The following is a 20,946-nucleotide window of genomic DNA, read 5'->3' as shown; positions in this document are numbered from 1 at the left end:
GGGCGCGGAGCTCACGTGATGCAGCGAGGGGCAGGGCCGGGCCGGCGGGCAGCCCGCTCCTCCTGCCCGCCCTGCGGAGCCGGCAGTGCGTGCCCCGCGGCCCGGCAGCATGCCGCCCATGCCGCCGCCGACGGAGCTGTACCCCTGGGAGCGCGTCACGGTGCTGGGCTCCTGCGCGCTGTCCTTCCTGGGCTCCGGCCTGCTGGTGTGCACCCACGCGCTGTGGCCCGAGCTGCGCACGCGGCCCCGCCAGCTCCTGCTCTACCTGTCCCTGGCCGACCTGCTGTCGGCCGCCTCCTACTTCTACGGCGTGCTGCAGGACTTCGGCGCCACGTCGTGGGACTGCGTGCTGCAGGGCGCCCTCTCCACCTTCTCCAACACCAGCTCCTTCTTCTGGACCATGGCCATCGCCATCTACCTCTACATCACCATCGTCAGGGGCTCGCCCACGGGCACCGGCCTGCTCTGCTTCTTCCACGCCGTGAGGTGGGTGAGGGCCTGGAAAGCCACCCAGCCGGAGGACCGGTGGGGAGAGCAAGGCTGGGAACCCACCCGGGCTTTCTGGAGCATCCTTGGCGTTTCTGTAGCTTTGCTCTTCTTTGGTCCTTGCTCCCCTCTTCCCCCCCCCACCCCCCATATCCCTGTAGGGGGAAATGTAGTGGGCTAACCTCAGGAGAATGCCGCTTGAAAGCCAGGAGGTTGCTAGAAAGACCGCCGGACAGCTGCTTGGCATATTTAACAGGAAGCGAGACAAAGCAGCCCACAGTGCGGCCGGTGTCTGAGTTTTGACAATTTAGCAAGCTGATTTTCCACATCATGTTTAATAAAAGCCTTCATTATGCAACTCAAGCTTGTATAATCATGTGCCACCTCCAAGCTGAGAATAACAGAGTGATCTTTTAGCTCCGTGCGTTGCCAGGTTTTCGTAATCGCTTATGTGGAGACTAATCTAGTTTGGGGGGAATTAAAAAAAAAAAAAAAAAAAGGCCCCTCTGGGTAGGCTAAATCATGGCTTTTCAGGTCTTTTCCCTTGCCAAATGCTCCAAACTGTCATCTCTCATTTTCAAGCAGCATCATTTGGAAGACGACTGAAATACTGTGTCGTGTCAAAGTAAAACACAGGCCAGAGAAGGCATCACGCCTAGGTGGGAAGCAAGAGAAAAAGTGTTTTTTTGCCCCAGTTCTTAATGAGTTGGAGGGCTTGGACAGAGTCCTGGTGGCTCCAAGAACGGCGGTGGATCTTTGCTGTTCGTATGCTGCAGTGTTTTGGGGTCTCTTTCTTTCTCTTTTTTTTTTTTTTTTCATTTCCTCTTCAGGCAAAAAGCACAAAGCGAGATGGGGATATGGGAACTGCAGAGAGTGGGTTCCCAGGCCATAGCAGTCACCTACTGGTTAGGAAATGGGAATAGCAGCCAAAATTCACAGAGCCAGATGCCGCACGGAGCCGCGCCCCTTCCAAGTGCCGTGAGAACGTACGAGTCGCTGCAGGCTCTGTCCCCTTCTTTTTTTCCCCCCGTCTTTTTTAGTGACTTACTATGTGGCCTCAGTTTCTCCACGTGCTTAATAACGCCTTACCTCACAAGGCCATGGAAGAGGGATGGGGAGGTTGTGAGGATCAGTTAATGTTTGCAGAGGACCATGCAGTGCTATAAACTAGTTAAGCATTACAGGCACCCCTTCCCCTTGTGAGGTGTGCAGAAGGAGTGTACAGAAGCTGAACTTCCTCTCTCAGCTGGCCCTTGCTGGGTTTTGTTTTCAGGCACTGTATAGTCAAAATCTTGTACTACGCTCTCTCTGCCCTGTTAACAGTCACCAAGGGGGCTTGGTCTGGGTGTAAATGAACTGACTGCTTCCCTGTTGCCGCAGTGGCAGGACCCTGTCTTGACCGGTGGCATGTTCTCGGGCGGTCTTGATGTTTTGGATGTTGTTCCTTGTAGCTGGGGGCAAGGAATTGAAGTGGTAATTTTGGGGATTTCTTGGGGGATGCTGGTGAATAGAGGTTTTCAGCTCCAAATTCGCTGGATTCAGGTTTTGATTCTTTTCACCCCAACTCTGCTTTTAGCTTCAGCTTTTTAGAGGACTTGGCCTCTGTGCGCAGCCCGTGTAGTGCTTGTGCTAGCCTTAAAAATCTTGAAAATCCACAGGGGAAGCCTGTGCTGCAGACGCACCGGTAGGGACTTGTTGTCTGCCCTTCTCGAGACCTCACCCTTTTCTCCTTCTCCTCCTGCCTGCATTCCTTATTGTGGCTTGGGAACCCGATGGTAAAAGCCAAACTAAAGAACTCGTGGTGGGAGACACTGTTTTGGGGGTTATTTTTCAGCACTATTACCCATGCTGAATTGTCTTCAGAGCATCTCATCCAAGAGGACAGGTCAAATCTGGAGTAGCTACAGCTATCCACAAGGGCACACAGTTAAACTAAATGGACAAGAGGACACAAAAAGGCCTAGATAAAAGTTAACTGATACAATCGGGATTTAAAGAGAAGATGAAGTCATTGGGATCTTTGTTGTACAACAGGGGGTACATGTAGATTAGATAGCAGCTAAGGAATCTTTGCTTCTCTAGTGAGACGCCTTGATCTTGCAGAGAGCTCCCACTGTGAAGACTATGAGGCTTTCTGTGATGGGTGGGATGGGTCTTAGTGCAGGATTGATTAAGCCCAGTCCTGACCTGATTTGTGGTTAATTAATCCTGATACAATGACATGTGTTTAATAAAACAAATGGTCCTTCCTGTGCTGGTCATATCCTTCTTGATGGAACAGATAGGGACTGAAATTCTCTTTTGACATTAAAATGAATCACTATGAGCCTTGGTTACTTTTTTTAAGGCATGGCAGGCTTGGAAGTTTGTGCCTTGGGTTATCCTCTTAGGTAAATCAGAATGTGTCAAGCTTTTCTTTTTTTAAGGTGAAACCTGCCCAACTGGTTTGCTTCATAGGGATTCAAGTGGTAACGTGCTTTTGTTTTAAGAACCATTCTGGGGAGTTGCATTGGGCCTGTTCAGTTTTACTTTTATATATGACTATACTGGGCCTTGAAGTGATGGTGTTAGTTTTGAGAGTCTTTGAATACTTGTCCTGGGTACAAGTCCCTGTAGCCTGAACACAAAAATCCAAGTTCATTTTGGATCTCTAAGCACAAGGGGATACAGTTTGCTTCCTGTCCTAAACTGTTAAACACAAGCAGCCACCTTTCAGTGATAAGTGATGCAGTTAGGGGCATGTAGGCATGCATGGGTTTGCTCTCTGTGTGGACATGTCTGCAGACTGCTCTATGCTCCTTCCAAAAACAGTGATTTGTACGTTGGTAGATACATTTGTGGAAGGGCTCTTCTGTTAGTGTGAAGGGGCTCTTCTATTCATGTAAAAGCAAGTGTGAGTGTTGAGATTTATCTATAAGCTCCCACATGCGACTCAGAAAAGGCAAGAATCTCTTGCAGTTTGGTGTGGCTTTATGACGCATAGTTTACAAAAGGCTGTTCAGGGCAGCTTAAGCAAAGTGCAAACACTTGGTGGTTGGTTCACTAGCTTGTAAATATGGTACTTGCAAGCCAGGGAGGGTGTCTACTGGTAGTGACGCCTAGCATAGCTGGACTCGGAGACTTTGCTATATCATTGTCCCGTGCGATTGCTAGAAGGGATGCCTATGGAGTGGCCCTGTCAAATAGACCACGTTTCACTAATATACGTGCATGCATGCATATAAAATAAATAACTAAATCTTCTCATGCAAGGTAAAGGAATGCAGCTGTCATCATTTTAAGAAGGTGGCGGCTGAGGAAGAGAGCAACTGAGCATTGTTTTCACAGGGCCCAGCCAAACCCAGTCTCCGTTGGTTTTCATTTAGAACTACGCTGGCCTTTTTGAAGATTGGCTCCTCCGTCATTGCTTCCCTGAAGGCTCTGGGTGAGGGAAAGGGAGTGTCCAAGCAGAATTAGCACCTGGGAATTGCTGGCTCTGAGGCCTGTCCTCTGATCCTCTTGTTTCTACTTTATTAGTGCACACCTTAGCCCATGACAAACTCATCAACTGCCTGAGTTGAGGGGCATCCCTGTAGCCTATGAAACAGGCTGCATGAGCAAGTCACTTAAGCATGGGTCAGCAAGCCACCAGACTTCCTATCTGAGAGCTCCAGCCTTGCTCAGTCTTCCGTGTTCGTTTGCCATTGAGTACCAGGGAAGCTTAGGAGAGTGGAATAATACTATGCTGGACATTTGAATTGAGCCAGATTTGTAGTCGGAGCTGGCAGAGCTATTAATTGTGGGGATACTCATGAATTCACCCTGTTCCCCGCCCCCCCACATGTTCATGAACCCATCTTGATTTAAAATTTTTTTTGCATAAGTATTTTCTTATTTGTGAGGCCAAACAACTAGTCAGTCGGTGGGGTGTTTTGCGAGCTGTGCGGTGAAGGTCCATACTCCTGGAACGTGTTAGGCTGCCAAAGTCATGTGGGGCTGCATTCACTTCTTGTTTGAGTGATTTAAAAAATGACAGACTGATGAGTAACAAGTGACAGCCTGTGCCAAAATGTGTTTAAACTTTGGAGATTTGCAAACATTTTTGTGGCTTCTTGGCCCTGGTCTGCATATTTTTGAGAAGCTAGTTTGGTGGGCCCCCGCTGTGATAATAGCAAGGAAAACATTCCCAAATGGCAGCCTCGAACCAGCTCAGTGAGTACCAATGCTGATTTGAATTTCTTACTGAAATGTCCTGAATCTGGCATCTGATGTTAGTATTTGAATATAGACTTGTTTGAGAGACGAGCTGAACATTTACACAGTAGGGAGTGAGCCCAAGCCTGGTTTGTGGGTGGCAGGTGAGGTCCTCTGAGACTTTGCAACACAATACTATCTTGAATTATATCTGGAAAGGAAAATGGATTGGGTGGGAGGGTAGAGAAATGCTCTGTGCTTAATACCCTAAATTTGAGACTGAAACGATTTGGGTTCAAGGTCCTAGCTCTCCCATGGGTACCATGGACAAATCTCTTAATCTTTCTGTATTTCAGTTTGCTAAAACTGAATGACAGCACAGGAGCTTTGTGATAGGCATCAGGCACTTGGCTGCTACTGTCATATGCTCCAGAGAAAACTATATGTTGGAAACATTGCTTTATTCGCTCAGATGCACATGGTAGTTATTATCCCTGCCCCCAACAGCTGTATAAAATGCAGGCTGGCTCACTCAGAAGGACGAGGGGCGTGCGATTGATTTTCAAGAGTGGCATCCCTTGTGTATCCTCTGCTGACTGCAGCTGATCCTGAGCAGCTGCAATGGGGGAGTATGGACCTGGGAAGATAAATAAGGGGGCTTGATTTTTTGCTTTGTTTTCTTATCATCTGGAGGGGCCTGGGGTTGCGGCTTGGTCTGGGCTTGCTTTGGGTTGTTGTGGTTATTTCTTGAAGGATGTTTCCTAAGCTAACTTCATGGAAAGGGCAGATTTTGTTTCAATGTAGGATGGTATTCTAGCACCTGGGCAGTCCAAAGCCAGCTGGAGCAAGAGCTAGGATGGGGTCCCTGGGTGGGAGGTAAAGGCTGTGATGGGCCAGGTGCTTTTGTTGTCTGCGGAGTCTGATGATTCGCACTCCTGGATTTGTGTGTCCTGGCTGTTTCCTCCCTTTTTTTCTGTCCACTTTCTGTTACTTCTGTGTTAATGGCTTTTCCACCGGTTGCCTTTACCAAAGACAAGCCCGAATCAATGTTGTGCTGGCTCTGGACACCCCAAGCTTAATTTGGACTCGGGTTGGAATTTTCTGCAATTTTGGGCTCATCTCTGCTTCTTCACTATTCCTTCTGTTTGCCCCTAATATTTTTCCCTTGAAGAAACGAGATGATTGGAGCCCTGAGAACTGCACACCTTTCCAAAATGAGTGCTTTGTGTCCAGTTCTTCGTAGGCCTTGCCCAGATAAGCAGTGGGAGGTGTGGATCCTTTCCAGCATGGGTGCTTATGTGCTAAATACCAAGTGGGAACCTGACCATAGGATTCAAGTGCTCGTGTCTGCATGCTGGGTCCCAGCTGACTCGGTTCTGAATTGTCCGTCTCAGAAGTCTTCAGACCAACAGACTGCAGGCAGGCACTTATACGTGGCATGGAGAAAACAGGGAGGATGATACAGCTCACTGCCATTTGCCTGTGAAGAACCAAGGGTGTGTCTGCAAAACTATTGAGTTTGGGCTGGAAGAGAAATAGAGCATGAAAGGTTATACTGCTGATCCCCTGCAGCATGGTATCAGCAAAGGACAGGTTTCTGCATATGACCATCTTTCCATTTATAACTTGAGCAGGGTGAGTGTGTGACATGGCAGATGGCCTTCAAGTAGCCAATGCTACCAACTCGGAGCAGTAGAAAACTTAAGGGTATGACTACATTGTGTAGCTTTAAATGAGCTAGCTCTGGTCCTGTGAGCAGTGTCACTGTGGCAGTATAAGCTCATTGTAGGCTGCACAATCTACCCAGGAAATTAAGTACTTAGGTAGTTAGTCTGAGCTGGGCTTGGTGCTGTGGTAGCCCCCTTCTACCATTATCTAGTTAACTTAAAGCTGGCTTGGAAAAACTGCACTACGCTTGTGGCTAGACTGTAACTTTAAACTGAGCTTTCCTTGTCCAGGCATCTTTGGCTTGGTCCCTGAATACTAGAGTACTGAATGGAGAGACAGCGGTAAGCGTGGTCTACCCTCCCACATAATGTGGTTCTGTGGCCATTATGGTTGTAGCCTGCTTTTTGCGCTATTGTTTTCTTATCCACACTTGGATTTCCTTCCTTCAGATTAGGGATGTGCTTTACGTGCTGGCTGGACTCGGTGAATCATCATTCAGTAGTCTCTAAGGAAAAGTGGAAGCATCGGGACGTGGTCACTGCTCCATCGCTGCTCTGTGACACAGTGTGCAGCATTGCTTCTTGGCATTCAGAACTGAAGGGGTAAATCACAGGGTGGCAAGTCTTGCATATGCCTTGTGTCTTCCAGAGCAGAGGGAACCCTGCTCCTAGACTGGATTTGCCGGGAGGTCACCACCTGGTCTGCAAGGGCAGAGCTGGAGTTCAACTGGAAACGGTTGTGTTGTTTACCCTGCTGCCTCTCGGGGTTCGCGGGTGCCGTGATGGCAGTTCCCAACCAGCCCTGTGCTGGAGTCACCAGCTGGTCATCCCAGGAGACATCCAGTGTCCTCACGATGAGGACTTTCTCACTGCCTGACCTGTTCCCTGCAGCCTGCCTTTGGCTATGTGGCATCCTGCCTTGCCTGAATCTCCCCTCTTGTTCTTTCTCCTCAGCTGGGGAATCCCACTTGGCATCACAGTGGCTGCTGTTGCCTTGAAAAAGATCGGTTATGATGCATCAGATGTGTCTGTGGGATGGTGCTGGATCAACCTGGAAGCAGAGGATCGGGTCCTTTGGATGCTGTTGGCGGGGAAGATCTGGGAGATTCTGGCCTACCTCATCTTGCCAGTTCTCTACATCCTCATCAAGAAACACATCAACAGAGCGGTAGGTACCCTGGCTGCTTTCATTTTGCAAGGATTTATTACAACTGCATCTTTGCATGCTTAGAGGACCTCAGGAAGCTAGATAGACAGGAGCCCCTTCACTTGTTGCTGAAAATGTAGCCGTCTTTGGGGAGCAACGGTGCAGCTGATTTAACAGCACACAGCAGTGCCATACAGTAATTCAGCCTGGGACGAGTGCAATAGCCATCTATAAGCTCTAGAGGATCCAGGACAGAGACAGGTAGAACATAAGTATTGCAATAGGAATTGATCGGGACTTTGAGGGCAAAATCTGATCTTGGCCTAACTGGATCCTGTCTACCCCTGGACAGGCAGAAGTTGGGATGCTTCTCCCAACTATTTGTAAACTGGATGCCCCCTCTGCTTTCAAGAAGGCAGCTTTCCTGGCGTAAGCCAGGCATCGCCTGGTAATGTCTGTGTTGGAAATACTGGGGAATAGGTTTCCAAGGCCGAGAGAGAAAGAGACAAGGAATCAAAATGGGTTTGCTGCCGCCAATCACTAGTCGCCCATCTGTAAACTAGAAGGGACTCTGTGTTCCAACAGCTGTCAGATGCCGGCGTGACCGTCTGGAAACCCAATCCGCACCACCGCCCCCAGGCCCTCACCCCTGTGCTCTGTGCCAGAGATTTTCAGCCACTCTCCCCCTTTCATGCTCTGGGCTCTGATTCCTCTGCAGGGACAGAGCTGAATGGAGGCAATTGTCATCTTGGTAACTGGGTTCAGAGAGCCCACACAGAGCCAGCTGGACTGTATGCTTGCTCCTCTCCCCTCCAGAGCCTTTTCCAGTTGCATTGCACCTTTGAGCTGTATTGAGGCTTGAGCCCTTTTATGGAAGCCCTTCCCTAAAGGGTGCTTGGAAATGGTGGTGAATGCCTGTGCTGGGCCCGGAGCTGTTTGGAAGCCAGGGTGGGTTTACCAGGCAGCTCCCTCCTGGTGTGTGGTGCAGGTGGCATTGTGGGGGCAGCTTGGTTGTGGCAGAAGGCTTACTGGGTGCTTTCCTCCTCACCCCAGTCCTTTCCCACCTCCTACCCCCTTGAGGTGGCAGGAGCTGTACAGGTGGCTCCCCAAGGGGGTCTGACTCCTCGGTGCCATGTCATCTCGGCTGCACAGAACTTTCCCAGGGCAATGACCTGATGCGGGCAGGGCTGCGACTGTGGAGGTGAGCAGAGCAAGCTGTAATGATAAAACTGTGTGCTCTGCAGGATGGGGCAGGCAGGCCTAGGTTACAAGGGAAAAAGTCTTTTGGGGTATTCAGTACCACTGCCCATGTTAGCTCATCAGAGTGGTCTGCAGGCCAGATCCAGGTTCCCTGTGTTCAGTGGGTAGAGGGATGAAAGAAGGGTTGAGCAGATGCCTGGATGCAAGAAGGGTTGAGCAGATGCCTACACCCACAGAAAGTACCTGCCTCTGACCTGGGGGTAGGCAGCAGGTATTGTTTACGTGGTGCTTTGGACACTTGTAGGTACTGAAAAAACAGAGATTGTTTTAAAAGGCTGGGGGTTCTTGCTGCCTCTCACATGCTGAGGGTTACTGGCTCAGGCCTTTCTTGCTGCCAGTTTGTCTAGGCAAGTACCAGAAGCAGTCTGGCTGTTTTAGTTTGGAGCTCTGTCCAGAGTAATTAGCCCCCTTTAGAAAGAAGGTAGATTAGTTTCGAACAAACACTGTGATGTGTGTCTACTGTTTCTGGCACCTGAGCCACTGCAGGTGTCTCTCCATAGTGCTGCACCCAGAGAGAGCAGTGGTGTGAGACGCACATAATGTGGCTCAAAGTATTTCTCCTGCCAGAAACCAGAGCACCGGAGGTGCGGCAGGAGAAAGGGCAGGCGTGGGTGTGTGGAGCAGTGGGAAGTGTGGATCAGGGTAGAAGCTAGGGAGGATTCAGATGAGTTTAACCAGGGTTAGAGACACTTCAGGATAAAGAGAGGAAGGGCAGTGGTTGCAGCTTGCCCTTGCTTGTTGACTCAGGCAGGTACTTGATTAAATCAAAGTGATTCCTTTGACTTGATTTTCAGTGGGCTTTCCATGGACATGGGAGGAGGGGGCACAGAAAGGCTGAAGCCCTCCCATTCTCAAATAGTGGGGGAAGGGCACTTGGTAATTATGGCTCTAGACTGGGTTTCAAGAGGCCTGGATTCAGTTTCTGGCTGTGCTGTACAGTTCCCAAAGCAGCCCAACCCCCTGGAAGATGGCATGGGCTGTGTTAACAGCGCTCAGAGAAGGTCTGGCTTCCAGCTGCCATGTGACGTCAGTGTACGATCACGCAGAGCTTTTCCAGGGTAATGACCTGATGCTGGCAGGGCTGCAAGTCGCTTCAGGCCAGACTTTCTGGTACAAATCTGCTTATGTCCACTGGCTTTTGTGGATCAGTGCAATTTACACTGGGTGAGAATTTTGGCCCTTAATATCTCTGGCTGCTTGCAGATGTTTAAAAAAACTCCACAAAAAACACTGTGCTTTACTGGAAGCAGAACCATGTTAGTTCAACGTGGCTCCACAGCAACTGTAGTCAATCAGTTATTAGGTAGAAGCAGCAAAGAAGCCCCACCAAAGCACTCGATCTGTACAGACGTCAGACAGGCTGGGTCCATCTAACATAGTACCTCTGCTGGGCACGTGTCGGGCTCTGCTCAGGAGCACATGGAATTAAACCCACCCCCATTTACCCATCTGCAAAAGGGGAGTAATGCTTGCTGGCAGCACGTGGGATGTGTTTAGGGTTCTTGTGCTCCAGTGGTGGTGGTCAAAAGCATTTGGATAGACAAACAGCCCTTTGGCAATGGTGTAGGCAGTAACATAATGCTTTGCCCTTACCATGTGCTCTTACCTGTAGGTATTGGCTTCACCAAAATGGGTTAATATTACCTGTTTCACAGGGTAAACTGAGGCCTCCCTCTATGCATTACATTCATGCCACAATTTACCTGTACATTGCGGAGCTCTGACTGGCTGGGTCTGAGGACTGCACCCATTTTGAGATCCTGGTGAAATACCCAGACCCAGCTGACTGTGGGCCCAGCTGGAACCATACCAGGGCTGAGCTGACAATCAGCTGATTATCAGGCACCCAGTTTTCAACTCACCAGTGCAGGTATTGTGATCCCAGGCTCACCTTATACTGGCCAGTATGGTACGATTGTTGGGACAGGGTATCGGATCCCATCACACCTTTAAGTGAATTCAGTTTCTGGCCGTGCTGTACAATTCCCAGAGCAGCTCAGCCCAGCCCCCTGGAAGATGGCATGGGCTGTGTTAACAGCTCTTGGAGGTCAGGGGCAATGAGGCTTGTGGAAATGAAAGGTCTTGATCTAAGGCCATGCAACACCTTGGTGGCAAAGTTGGTCCTGGAACCCAGGTTTCTCGGCTGCCAGCAAATCTGTATGGAAAGCATTGCCTATGTTTACACGGCTCTAGCAATGACCTACTTAATCATGTAGCGCCATAGGTATATGCATGCTCTTCCTGCAAAAGACCATGTATCCCATTTTGTGCCTCCTTCACCTGGGAAGCTCCCTTCAGTTGCTTGTGTCCACGAGGGCTGAATTTGGCATTCCCTCTCTCTGCTCTCAGGAGCACAGAGGTAGCTCAGCTGGAGTTACTATGCCTTTCCAACCATCCTGAGCATGCCTTTTGACTGATGGTCAATGCATGGCAGGTTGCAAGGAGTTAGTTTGGTTTGGAAAGAAGGCACTGGTTTAAGTATGCACAAGCAACTGGCTAGTAACTAGATATTGGACCTTTTTGACTTTCCATTGCATTTTGCTTTGTTCACTTGTGGCTGCTTCTTTCCTTTGAAGCATGCGGCACTATCTGAATATCGTCCCATCCTAGCGAGAACACCTGCCTTTCAGCCCAGGACGTCCATTGCAGATAAGAAGCTGATCCTCATCCCTATCATCTTCATCTTCCTCCGCATCTGGAGCACCGTGCGGTTCTTCCTGACCCTCTGCAGCTCCCCTGCTGTGCAGAATTCCCTCCTGGTGGTCCTGCATGTGAGTGCCCAGCTGGTGCTTTTAGTGGTTGGGGCGTAGAAGCTGAATAAATTAGAGGTGGTAGCTTTGGGCAGGGTGGCAGAGGGAGCTGTGTGACTGACTGGTTAAGCTTTTTGAAATGGGTGAGACTGTCCTGCCCTGAGCAGTGTTTTTCCTGTAATGCAGCATACAGGATTTGCACCATTCTGAGAAGCTTGGAAAGGGCTTGCCATGAATGAGCAAAGCCTTCTCCTGTCCCATGGGAGCATGGAGCAGCCGCTCTGCGGATCTGTTGGCTAATCCCTTTAATTCAGGTGGCTGCACCACTGGTAGGCACAAGGACTTGGGAGACCTGTTGTGAATTGCTCAAGTCAGTGATCTGAGGAAGCAAAGCAGCAAACTTGACTGACACTAGAAGCTGGTGATTCAGCTGCCCTGCTCAGGATGAAGTGATTCTGGTGTCTACTGGCCAGAGGAAAGAGCTGAAAACACCACTGTGTTCCTTAGTCCCAGTATCAAAGAGGAAAAAAGATCTGTCAGGGGTCAGGAAGCTGTGAAGTATCTCACTCAAACTAGAATAGTTGGCATGTGACATGAGGCACTGAAGAGGACAGATCTTTTAGGAAATATGACTCGTATCACTCCTTTAGCTTGCCCTTCCCATGGGAGTCCATGGTGCCCACTTATCTGGGGGAGAGAGTGGTTCCCTTCTGTCTCATCAGGCTATAGTAGAAGCTGCTCTCATCTGGAGCTGATGGGTGATCCCCAGGATGGAGCAGCTTCTGCTGCTTTGGTTCCCTTTGTCACGAGTCTTCCTGATCTTCCCTTTTAGGTAATCACAAACCCCTACCACGGCCTGTCTGCCTGACGACAAAGTCAGAGATCTCCCTCCACCTTCATAAACCAGCTCTCCTGGTTAGAGAAGGAGATGGATGGTTTTTCAGGAACTTCATCGGGGTGGAATAGCTTTGCATTGAAATGCATCATAGGTGGCACTGGCTCTGACCCTTGAGTTCTTTCAGGTTCAGGAACAATAGCTTACCTGCCCTGCCAGTGCAGCAGTTGCCTTGATGGCCTAGGTCAGTGTCTGACTTTGGGGCTAGGGAGAGATGTGTCCGGGATTCATTTGTGGCTAATGCTCTCTGCCTGCCCCTGGCAGGGAATTGGGAACACGTTCCAGGGAGGCGCCAACTGCATCATGTTTGTGCTCTGCACCCGGGTAGTACGGACGCGGCTGCTCTCCTACCTCTGCTGCTGTCGCTACAATGCCTCTGATCAGCCTCCGCAGAACTCGGATGGGCATTACCAGCAGACCGAGCCCCACAAGAACACAGAAGTGCAAGAGATCGACCGGAGGAAGGCCGTGTTCTCCAGTACCTGAGTCATGGGTCTCCGAACCACAATGGTAGCATCAGTCTTCCTTGGTAAACATCTAATTGTGAGTCCTCTCTATTGCCTGGCCATTGAACACCCTGGCTACTGCGCTTGGGATGACAAGGCCCTGGCAACGTGGAGGCAGAGCAGGGTGAATCCAACTGCTGGTGTAGGAGAGGAAATTCTGCTCCGGCTGCTTCTGCAGGAACCCCATTTCACAGCTTTCCTGCAAGGTTGCAGCGCGTGGTCCAGTATCAACAAATTGAACCACACTGTGCCCCTGTCAGGCTGGGAGGCCATGGTATTCCCCTCTGTAAAATGAGGAAGCTGAGGCAGAAATAGACCCCTTATCTCCTTGCTCCCAGACCTGTACTCTGGACACTTGGTTGTGCTTTTCCTTAGACCGGGTGTATACACAACCACGTGTAAAGAGGGGTCTGTGGTGGGTGCCAGTGTCTGCTGATGTTGGACACTTTTGTGGCCCTGTGACTGGTAGTGGTGAGCCTCGCAATTCTTAGTCTCTTCATCCTCACAGCACCCTTCAAAGTTAGGCACATCCTGTTTTCTTCAGTTTGCAGTAGGGAAACTGAGGCATAGTGGAACTAAATGATTTGCTCAAGGGTATACAGGAAGTCTAGGGCAGAGCAGGAACTTGTACCTAGGTTTTGGGGCTCTAGGCTGGTACCTGAACAGCTGAACCACTAAACTCTCCTCTCTCCTGACTGTCAGGTTTTTCATGTTCAGCCAGGCTTACATAGCCTTATTTAAGAATCCAGTGCAGAGCAGGCAGGGGCTGAGACTTTGCCCATCTAGGAGTCCAGTGGGCTGGAGACGGAGCAGCATCCAATGTGAGGTGGAACAGATCACAAGAGCTTTCTGCCTTTATCAGGGCGATGCTCACTAGGGAGACACTAACGTGCCATGGTCCTAATGGCCAGATTGAGGTGAACTGCCACAGACTGGGAGCTCTAGTCTCTATGCGGGGACAGGACATAGTATATCTTAGCCTGCACCTCTGCCATATGTTTCTACTTCTCATTCTGCCCTGATGAACGGAGAAACCAAAGGGGGATTTTTTTTTTCTTCCTCTCCACAATTTTTTTTTCTTTGCATACTCAGCTTTTGCACAAATTAGTTCCTCAGGTGCTGTCTGGGGGCAGAGGGCAGCAGGCTGGCATCTCTTAGTCCATGCCCACAGCTGTTCAAAGGCACCTCTCATTAGTATGACTAATATTGATACTAAGGACATGCTGGGGTCGAATGATGTAATGGACTCGGCATGGGACTGGGAATAAGCAAGTTCTGATGCTAGTCTGAGCATCTCACCTTTAGGCCCTGTGGATATTCCCTTTGTTGTCTCTCCATTGGCATTTAAAAAAAGAAATTGGGGAGGGACTTGGAGATGGGGTTATTTGGTATTCCTGTGGCACAGTGAGACTGCCTTCCTACATGTTTGCAAGAGCCCATATGCTAAGGTCCAGGGAGCTGCCCATCTTGCAGGGTCAGCCATTATGGGCAAAGCACCTGGAAGGCAAGTGCTGAGTTTTATGTAGATGTTATTTGCTGATGGCTTTGGGAGCTTTCTTCTATTGCACATGTCAGCTAGCTTGCTAAGAAGCCAGCACCATAGCCATGCGCGGACCTAGGATTTTGAAAAGCGGGGTGTAGATGGCGTGACGCATCATCACATATAACCCAACATACATTTTTCTCCAGTTAAACAGAAACTAGAAAGTTCCCTAATAAGCTAGGAGGCTAGTGCCGTATTATTCCGTTTGCAAACAAAGCAAAAACAAATATAACTATTGGGATGTCCACTACTTTGCTAGATTATACATAAATTTAAAAAAAAAACACACAGAAAACTAGGCAGAAGAGTCAAAATTATTTGTCATTAATGCCATGTTCATTGTAGTTAAATGTACGTTCCTTATTCGGATTCATAAAACAAAACCTAGCCCTCTTGGGTGCCTGGACAGTGCCTCCAGTACTTCACTGTCAACCTTTTCTACAGATTGAGTTAATATTATCACACCTGAGGTAAGGTTTTTATAAGAGCTAGAACTCAAAACAGTCTGCAGGGCTGGGAAGTAGAAGAGAGATGTTACCAGGAATGGCTAACAGTCAGCAAAATAGCAGAAGAAAAGATGGCATGGATAGTGCCAAGACTATTAAATGGACAGAGGGTTGTTAACACCTGTGGAGCGGAGGGGGGTTATTAGGAATCAGGGAGGCAATAAAGAGCCATGAAGTCAATTAGCACTGCCTGAATAGAAATGCCACTGCCCCTCCCTGGCAGTTGGTTTTAATGTTTGAGTAGAACAGGAATCGGAGGGGTGCAGCTGCCCTGGATTCACCCCAACCATACTTGAACCTCACATTGTTCATAGTGAATGTTGCATGTGGGTTGGTTAGTGGAAGCTGTGGTATCAAAAGCTTTTCTCCCTTTGTAGGGGAGGAAAGCATAAAGGTGAAGTCCAAGCTGTGCGTAGCCCCCACCCTGAGAAGAGGAAGTAAGCATTTTGATGGCTGCCTCCGAGATGCTTAAATAATGGAACAGCCCTAAGCCCCTTGCTTTCAGTTCCCCTTTCCTTGTGACACCAGAGTTGAGAGAGACGCCTAGCTTTCTGCCATGCAGGGTTTGGGGAGTGCTACTCCTGCTCAGAGCTGGTTTGAAGGACATGGCAACTTAAAAAGATACTGGGTGTCGTGTACACTGTGGATCTCCCTCGACAGGCTGCACCAGCACTGACACAAGTGAAAAACCCACACTAGAAATCCCTTGTGTGGGGAGGCCAGAGAAAGGAAAATGGCTCCAGAGAAGCTGGTGCAAGCAGCTTTAGTTCCTTTTGCTGCAGCCAAGCAGGACTTAAAAATAAGCAGCTGGGTGGCTATGTGAGAGGCCAAGGAAGAGGAAAGTGCTGAACTAGCATGCAGACAGGTTGCCCGCTGCTAGTGCTTGGTGCTTCCGCTCAGGGACTTCAGTGGAAGTGGGGCAGTTGCTGATGGCAATGCTCTGTGAAGCCCATGTTGTCTCGGTAAAGAGGGACTTGGACCACTGTCTTTCTGAGCTCATGTAAATGTGGGAAGATACAAAGGGAACCACAGAAAGAGCTGGGGTGGCACAAGTCCATGCTGGGGCACATGGCCACCTGCTCCAAAGTTTGATTCAGTAGATTGGGACATTCAGTAGGAGCAATGTCATGATGGAAAATGCTTGCATCTCTGCCAGCATCGGGTGACTTCACTTTGTACACAGCAGCCCCCGTGCTTCAGGGTCCACAGCATTTTGGATTTTAACTGCGTGCTTTTGTTTCAAACAGGTATTTGACTTGCCACCACGTGCCTATAGAGGGAGCTAAAGACTGGAAGAAAAGGAACTTGAAACGCAGGCCCTGTCGCAGGACAAGCCCCCGGCTGGAAGTCCTATCCCAGCTGTGGCTGCCTTGGCTCCTTTCTCAGGATGTCCTGGAAGATGTTACTACATCATACTTCAACTTCGTCCGTCCTTCTCGTCTCATAGGAACTTAGACATTATTCTTGGGGTTTGATTTCCCTTTTTTAGGAGGTGGATTTCTCACTGTATATCCAGGGAGGATGAAAACCATGATGACCTGAAAATGCTGAAGCTTCTGAGTGGACCTGTCTTGGGCATGTGATAGATTTAACTCATGGTGCACAGGGTCTTGAAAGGCACCTTGTCCAGGTCCTGGTCCCCCTCCCTGGGTGGATGGGGACAGTGACTTAGCAATGCCTTCTGTTTTAAAATCCTTGGGTGTTTTCCTTTGGTGTTTTTGTCCCTCCCGCAGGGCAGGCAGCAACTCGTCTGCCCTCCTAGATTTGAGGTGTCGTGAGTTTGCGTGGCCTCTTGGGGACATTCACGGCTGTGTGGGCAGTTTGTTGTTGAGGGTCACTAACTTGGGGCGATTACCGAACATGCTCCTTCCAATGGGAACAGCCTGTGAATGGACATATAGATGTGTTGTGTTGTGTATCCTCCAAATCCAGGGTTTATTGCTTCTAAAGTATGATCTGGTTTTTTGTTTAATGCTTCCCTTTCCCTAACTGGCATTTTAAAATCACAGCTTGAGTTTTTAGAGACACTATCCTTTTAAGAATGTCCTGTTTACAGCTCCTCTTTCTATGCACTTTCTAAACTTTTGTCATTTTAACAAAATCTTCTCCTTCCTACCATTTTTTATACACAGATGTTGTCATTCACTGTTGTAATAACAGACAAATGAGCCTGTTGACCTCTCTCTGCAGCTAAGAGTGGGGTGGAGCAGAGAGAGAGAAACTGTGTGACAGTGTTTTTACAAATGACTGGGGTGTCTGTAATTTAACAAATGACTGACATTTTAAGGAAGACAAGTCACCCATGCTGTCTGTATGTGGGTTGCTCTTCCCTATTTTTCTACGGGACTATAAAGCTCTCATCACTGTTGTGAGAGAACCTCCTCGGCTCTCTGCGTGTTTGTGTCACTTGAAATGCCAGCCACCCCCCCAGCACAAAACTGAAGGGCCTGTATGAGCTGAGTGGGTAGCATGCAGTCCGGTCCCTAGCAGGCAGGTGCACACACCATGGAGCTATTCCCACAGCTGGTGCAGCTACTCAGGTAGGAGGCCAGCCCTCCGGCACACCTGCTGCTATTTCTATCAGTTAACCTATTAGCAACAGTGGCAGAGATCTATTTGGTGGATCAAAAGCTTCCAACCCTGTGAATGAATCTCAGGGGTGTCAATGCAATGCCCTGTGATGGAATTGGCTGTCAAAACCTTAACTCAGCCCACTCGCACAGATGCATTATAAGATTTTTTTTTAATATAAGCACATTGTTTTTTTTCCATAGAAACCTGTGGGGGGCTAGGGGGGGTGAGTGTTGTGTCGTGAATATTGGCAGTGCCTACAAGGCATCTGCATCATCTGCTGTGCAGCTTTGAAGATGACAGAGGGAGGGTTTACAGGAAGAGAGGAGGACATTCTCCTGGTGAAGGCAGCTAAATGCTGCTGCAGCAATCTGAACTCTATCCATGCTTTTACCTGCTGCCACCTCTTGGATCCATCCTCCTATGAGGGAGAACTGGTCAGATGAGCTCTCTAAGCTCATGGGTGCCAGCACTGATTTGCTTGGAGAGGTCCTGGCTGGTGATACTGGGCACTCCCCTCCAGAGATATTTGGCATCTCCGTCTGCTGTGTTGAATTCCATGTGACGTCTGATCCTATGTAGTTCTGGAGTGAACTGCAGAAATCAACGCTGTGTTGCAGTGCAAACACACGCTCCCCTTCCTGGGTTCCAGGCACCTGCCAGGCAGAGAGACTGCACCGAGCTTGGCAAAATCCACACAGGGGCCAGACGGGCAGATAAACCCACCAGGGTCCAAGAGGACAGTGTAGGCAGTTGGGCAATCAAGTGCTTGTTCAGAACAAAGTGCAGGGGGAACTTTAATGTTCTGTAGTGCCCTGTCTCCTTGCTGTTTTTTGTCATGCCGTCTCGGCTGGATCGTGCAGCCATGCCAGTGAAAGAGGAGGCAGAGGGGTCACGGGGCAGCATACCCAGGAATGGGGTAAGTTTGCAAGGCTGAGAAAATGCTCTTTCTGCTATATTGAAAGGCATACATATGGAGTCTTCTCTGAAGGATGAGGGTTGACGGCTTCTTGATGGTAAGCCCTGCTGTCGTACGAGGTCCTGGTCTAACCTCCCTTTTCTTCCACTGCTCCAGTACTGCTATTACTGTAATAATACTTTTTGGGCTGATTTTGCCCCAGAGTGGGTTCCCTTCACCGTAAATATTACATTCTCCTTGGCTCCCAGCTTTGTGGCCATGGCAGCGGGATTAAATGCAAATAGCTCCCCAAACATGCATCTCCCACCACAGGCTGTTTAGAGGGTGTGGGAATGCTATTGGCAGCTGTAGCAAGTGTCTCCAGAGAAGTTCTCCGCTTTGGATTTGAAAGCAAGGGTAGAGCATGAACACAGTGAGCTTTGATAGACTGATGTGCATATTGGCTGAAATACCTATTATGCAGACGTCTCTGCTGGTAGATCAGTATTAAGCTATATGCAGTTCGTAAAGGGAATGAATACTGAAACCACAGAGGTAATAGTGGTACCTGAGTACTTGTGCCAGGATGGTATCTACCACTCTCGAGCAAAACCAGGACTCTCTGGGACTAGGGGCTGGTAATTGCAAAGGACCTAGGGACTAATAATTGTAGAGTCCCTGCCCCAGGGATTTTTGCAGCTTAAAATTTAAACAGCTGTCTTCTGTAGTCTGTGAATGTCCTTCCTGCAGTAAACGGATCGCATGCGTGTGTGCGCGCACGTGCAATGCATGTGTGTGTACGAATAGATTCCCTGTGGGGGGAGTTAGTGCTGCTCACGTGCGAGTCCTCGGCACTCTCCTGCTCCTAGTCAAGGGATCAAGGGAGTCTTTCCTTTCAGTCCTTGTGGACAATGTTTTGTGTTGCTGAAACAGGGGGCTGAGAGGCCCATCTGCTGAGAGGCTGTGAAGCACCAGGTGAGATGGCCGGGAGTGAAGTCCTAGGCTGTTGTAAGTGGTGCTATAATAGCGTACCTGGATGCACCCACAGGAAGCCGCAAATAGCAATAAGCTTCTAAAATGTGTGGGCATCCTGAGAGAAGAGAGGTGGTATGATGTTATCAGCCAAGGAAGAGGCTGGGTGCTAAGCTATGACACGTTTGGGTCACTGTCGCGCAGCCCTCCCTGCATCTGCGTTCAAAGTTCCTTCACCTACTGCTTTCTACTGCGCTGCCTTATGGCTGTTCTTCTTTGGCTGCTGATAGGCAAATCTTTGAGAAACTGTTCTGATAAGCAAATATTTGCTGTTTCTTGAAGGACTCCTGATTGCATCTGACCTCATTGCACTGATTTTTTTTTTTTTTTTTTTTTGGTTATATAACATGGTTACGGGGTTTTTTTTTCCTTTGATTGAAAGGAAGGACATGAGGTCCCTTTGATAACTCTGATCTCCCTCCTCCCTTTCTTATCCTGTATCTCATTGACTTAAAGGACAAAAGATCTCATTTTTTGAATGGTGTGCAGCAGCAACTCTTTTCATTCCCAGCCCACACAGTGAATGAACAGTCTCTGCCCAGACTTTCTCTGAATCCAGGAACTAGGAATCAAACTCAGAGTGTACTCTCAGGCAGGTCAGGGCATGTCATGGTGGCAATGGGATGGCTTGTGGGCTTTCTGCCCAATGTAAAGCCAGCATCTAAAGGGGTTAATTAGCTTGGAATTTGTTCTATTGCATATGGACTCTCTCTAGTGGTTAGAGAGCCAAGAAATGCTCAGAAGATTGTTGCAACTAATGTTCTGGTTTGTATCTCTGTCTTAATTAATGCTGGTAATAGCTGGCAAAAGCTCTAGGCTCTCCTTGAGAGACGCTGTCGAGTTCTGGGCACTAAACTTTTTGGAATCATCTTTCTTTAAGGAAAGATAAAGCATTATCACACCCGGCTTTGCCTTAAAACAAGGTTTTTAAACTGAAGATTGTTCAGATCAAAGGACCATCCTCTGTTGTTTGAATTGAAGTAGCACTTAATCTCTCTAAGGGCCTGGACAGACTGTCACGTGTTACATTGGTTTTGTAAGCCGATTAAATTCGACCACCAAAAAAGTACAGTCAAAAAGCCCAAGGCTGAATCAATTCAGTCTTTGCAGGTTAGTTTAAATTGCAGAGATTAAACTGAGAAACACCTGAACACACATTCACTTTTGATTTGGGAAATGCAGCCATATACCTGCAGTGGCCCAGGCCAGAAGTCTGGGGGTGTTACAGCACAGCTGTCTGGCACACAGCCAGCACGGGCTGTGCTTTGCTGCTTCTTCCTTCTGCCCCGGAGGTCTCTGGGCTTTGAAGTCCAGACTTAGAGTAACATGACTCTGCAGGGTTGCTCATCAATCATTTCCTCTTCCTGCTTCCAGGTACCTTTTGGGATTTGTAGTCCATAGTGGCAGCCAGCAGTAAGTTTTTAGTAAGGCAGCTCTGTACTGGGGGTGGGGGGAGTTTAACCCCCCTCCCTGACCCCAGAACCCAGCTGGGGTTTGCCTGTTAGGGGGGGC

At 48.9% G+C, this 20,946-nt stretch overlaps 2 protein-coding genes across 4 annotated transcripts in view; both read left to right on the top strand.

Moving 5' to 3' along the window:
• The first annotated feature begins 72 nt into the window (after positions 1-72).
• Positions 73-17,314, top strand: GPR157 (G protein-coupled receptor 157). 3 transcript variants are annotated; one of them, XR_002102291.1, is made up of 5 exons: positions 73-486; positions 7,281-7,494; positions 11,310-11,504; positions 12,643-12,921; positions 16,181-17,314. XR_002102291.1 is itself a non-coding variant. In XM_019541635.1 (5 exons), the coding sequence occupies exons 1-4, from the start codon at positions 110-112 to the stop codon at positions 12,862-12,864; spliced, it is 1,008 nt and encodes a 335-aa protein (XP_019397180.1). In that variant the 5' UTR covers positions 73-109; the 3' UTR covers positions 12,865-12,907; positions 16,181-17,314. The 3 variants fall into 3 exon arrangements, 2 of the variants coding, with proteins under 2 accessions (XP_019397180.1, XP_019397179.1); XM_019541635.1 differs by having other exon boundaries at positions 12,643-12,907; XM_019541634.1 differs by having other exon boundaries at positions 74-486; positions 12,643-12,888.
• A 907-nt stretch (positions 17,315-18,221) lies between these two features.
• Positions 18,222-20,946, top strand: part of LOC109314448 (solute carrier family 2, facilitated glucose transporter member 5-like) — a 19,680-nt gene continuing 16,955 nt past the window's right edge. Inside the window, exon 1 of the mRNA XM_019541630.1 lies at positions 18,222-18,423. Within this exon, the coding sequence (XP_019397175.1) occupies positions 18,343-18,423 (81 nt within the window). The 5' untranslated portion in view covers positions 18,222-18,342. The remainder of the gene's footprint in view (positions 18,424-20,946) is intronic.

This window comes from Crocodylus porosus, unplaced genomic scaffold (assembly GCF_001723895.1).
Source record: "Crocodylus porosus isolate Cpor-Errol unplaced genomic scaffold, CroPor_comp1, whole genome shotgun sequence".
Classification (NCBI taxonomy): domain Eukaryota; kingdom Metazoa; phylum Chordata; order Crocodylia; family Crocodylidae; genus Crocodylus; species Crocodylus porosus.
Note: the sequence above shows the minus strand (reverse complement) of the source record. Positions and strands in the feature narration are given on the sequence as shown.

Coding starts and splice junctions, on each gene's coding strand:
- GPR157 (XM_019541635.1), top strand. CDS start 110: ATGCCGCCCATGCCGCCGCCGACGGAGCTGTACCCCTGGGAGCGCGTC. Junction 7,495..11,309: donor AGAAACACATCAACAGAGCG/GTAGGTACCCTG, acceptor TTTCCTTTGAAG/CATGCGGCACTATCTGAATA. Junction 11,505..12,642: donor CCCTCCTGGTGGTCCTGCAT/GTGAGTGCCCAG, acceptor TGCCCCTGGCAG/GGAATTGGGAACACGTTCCA.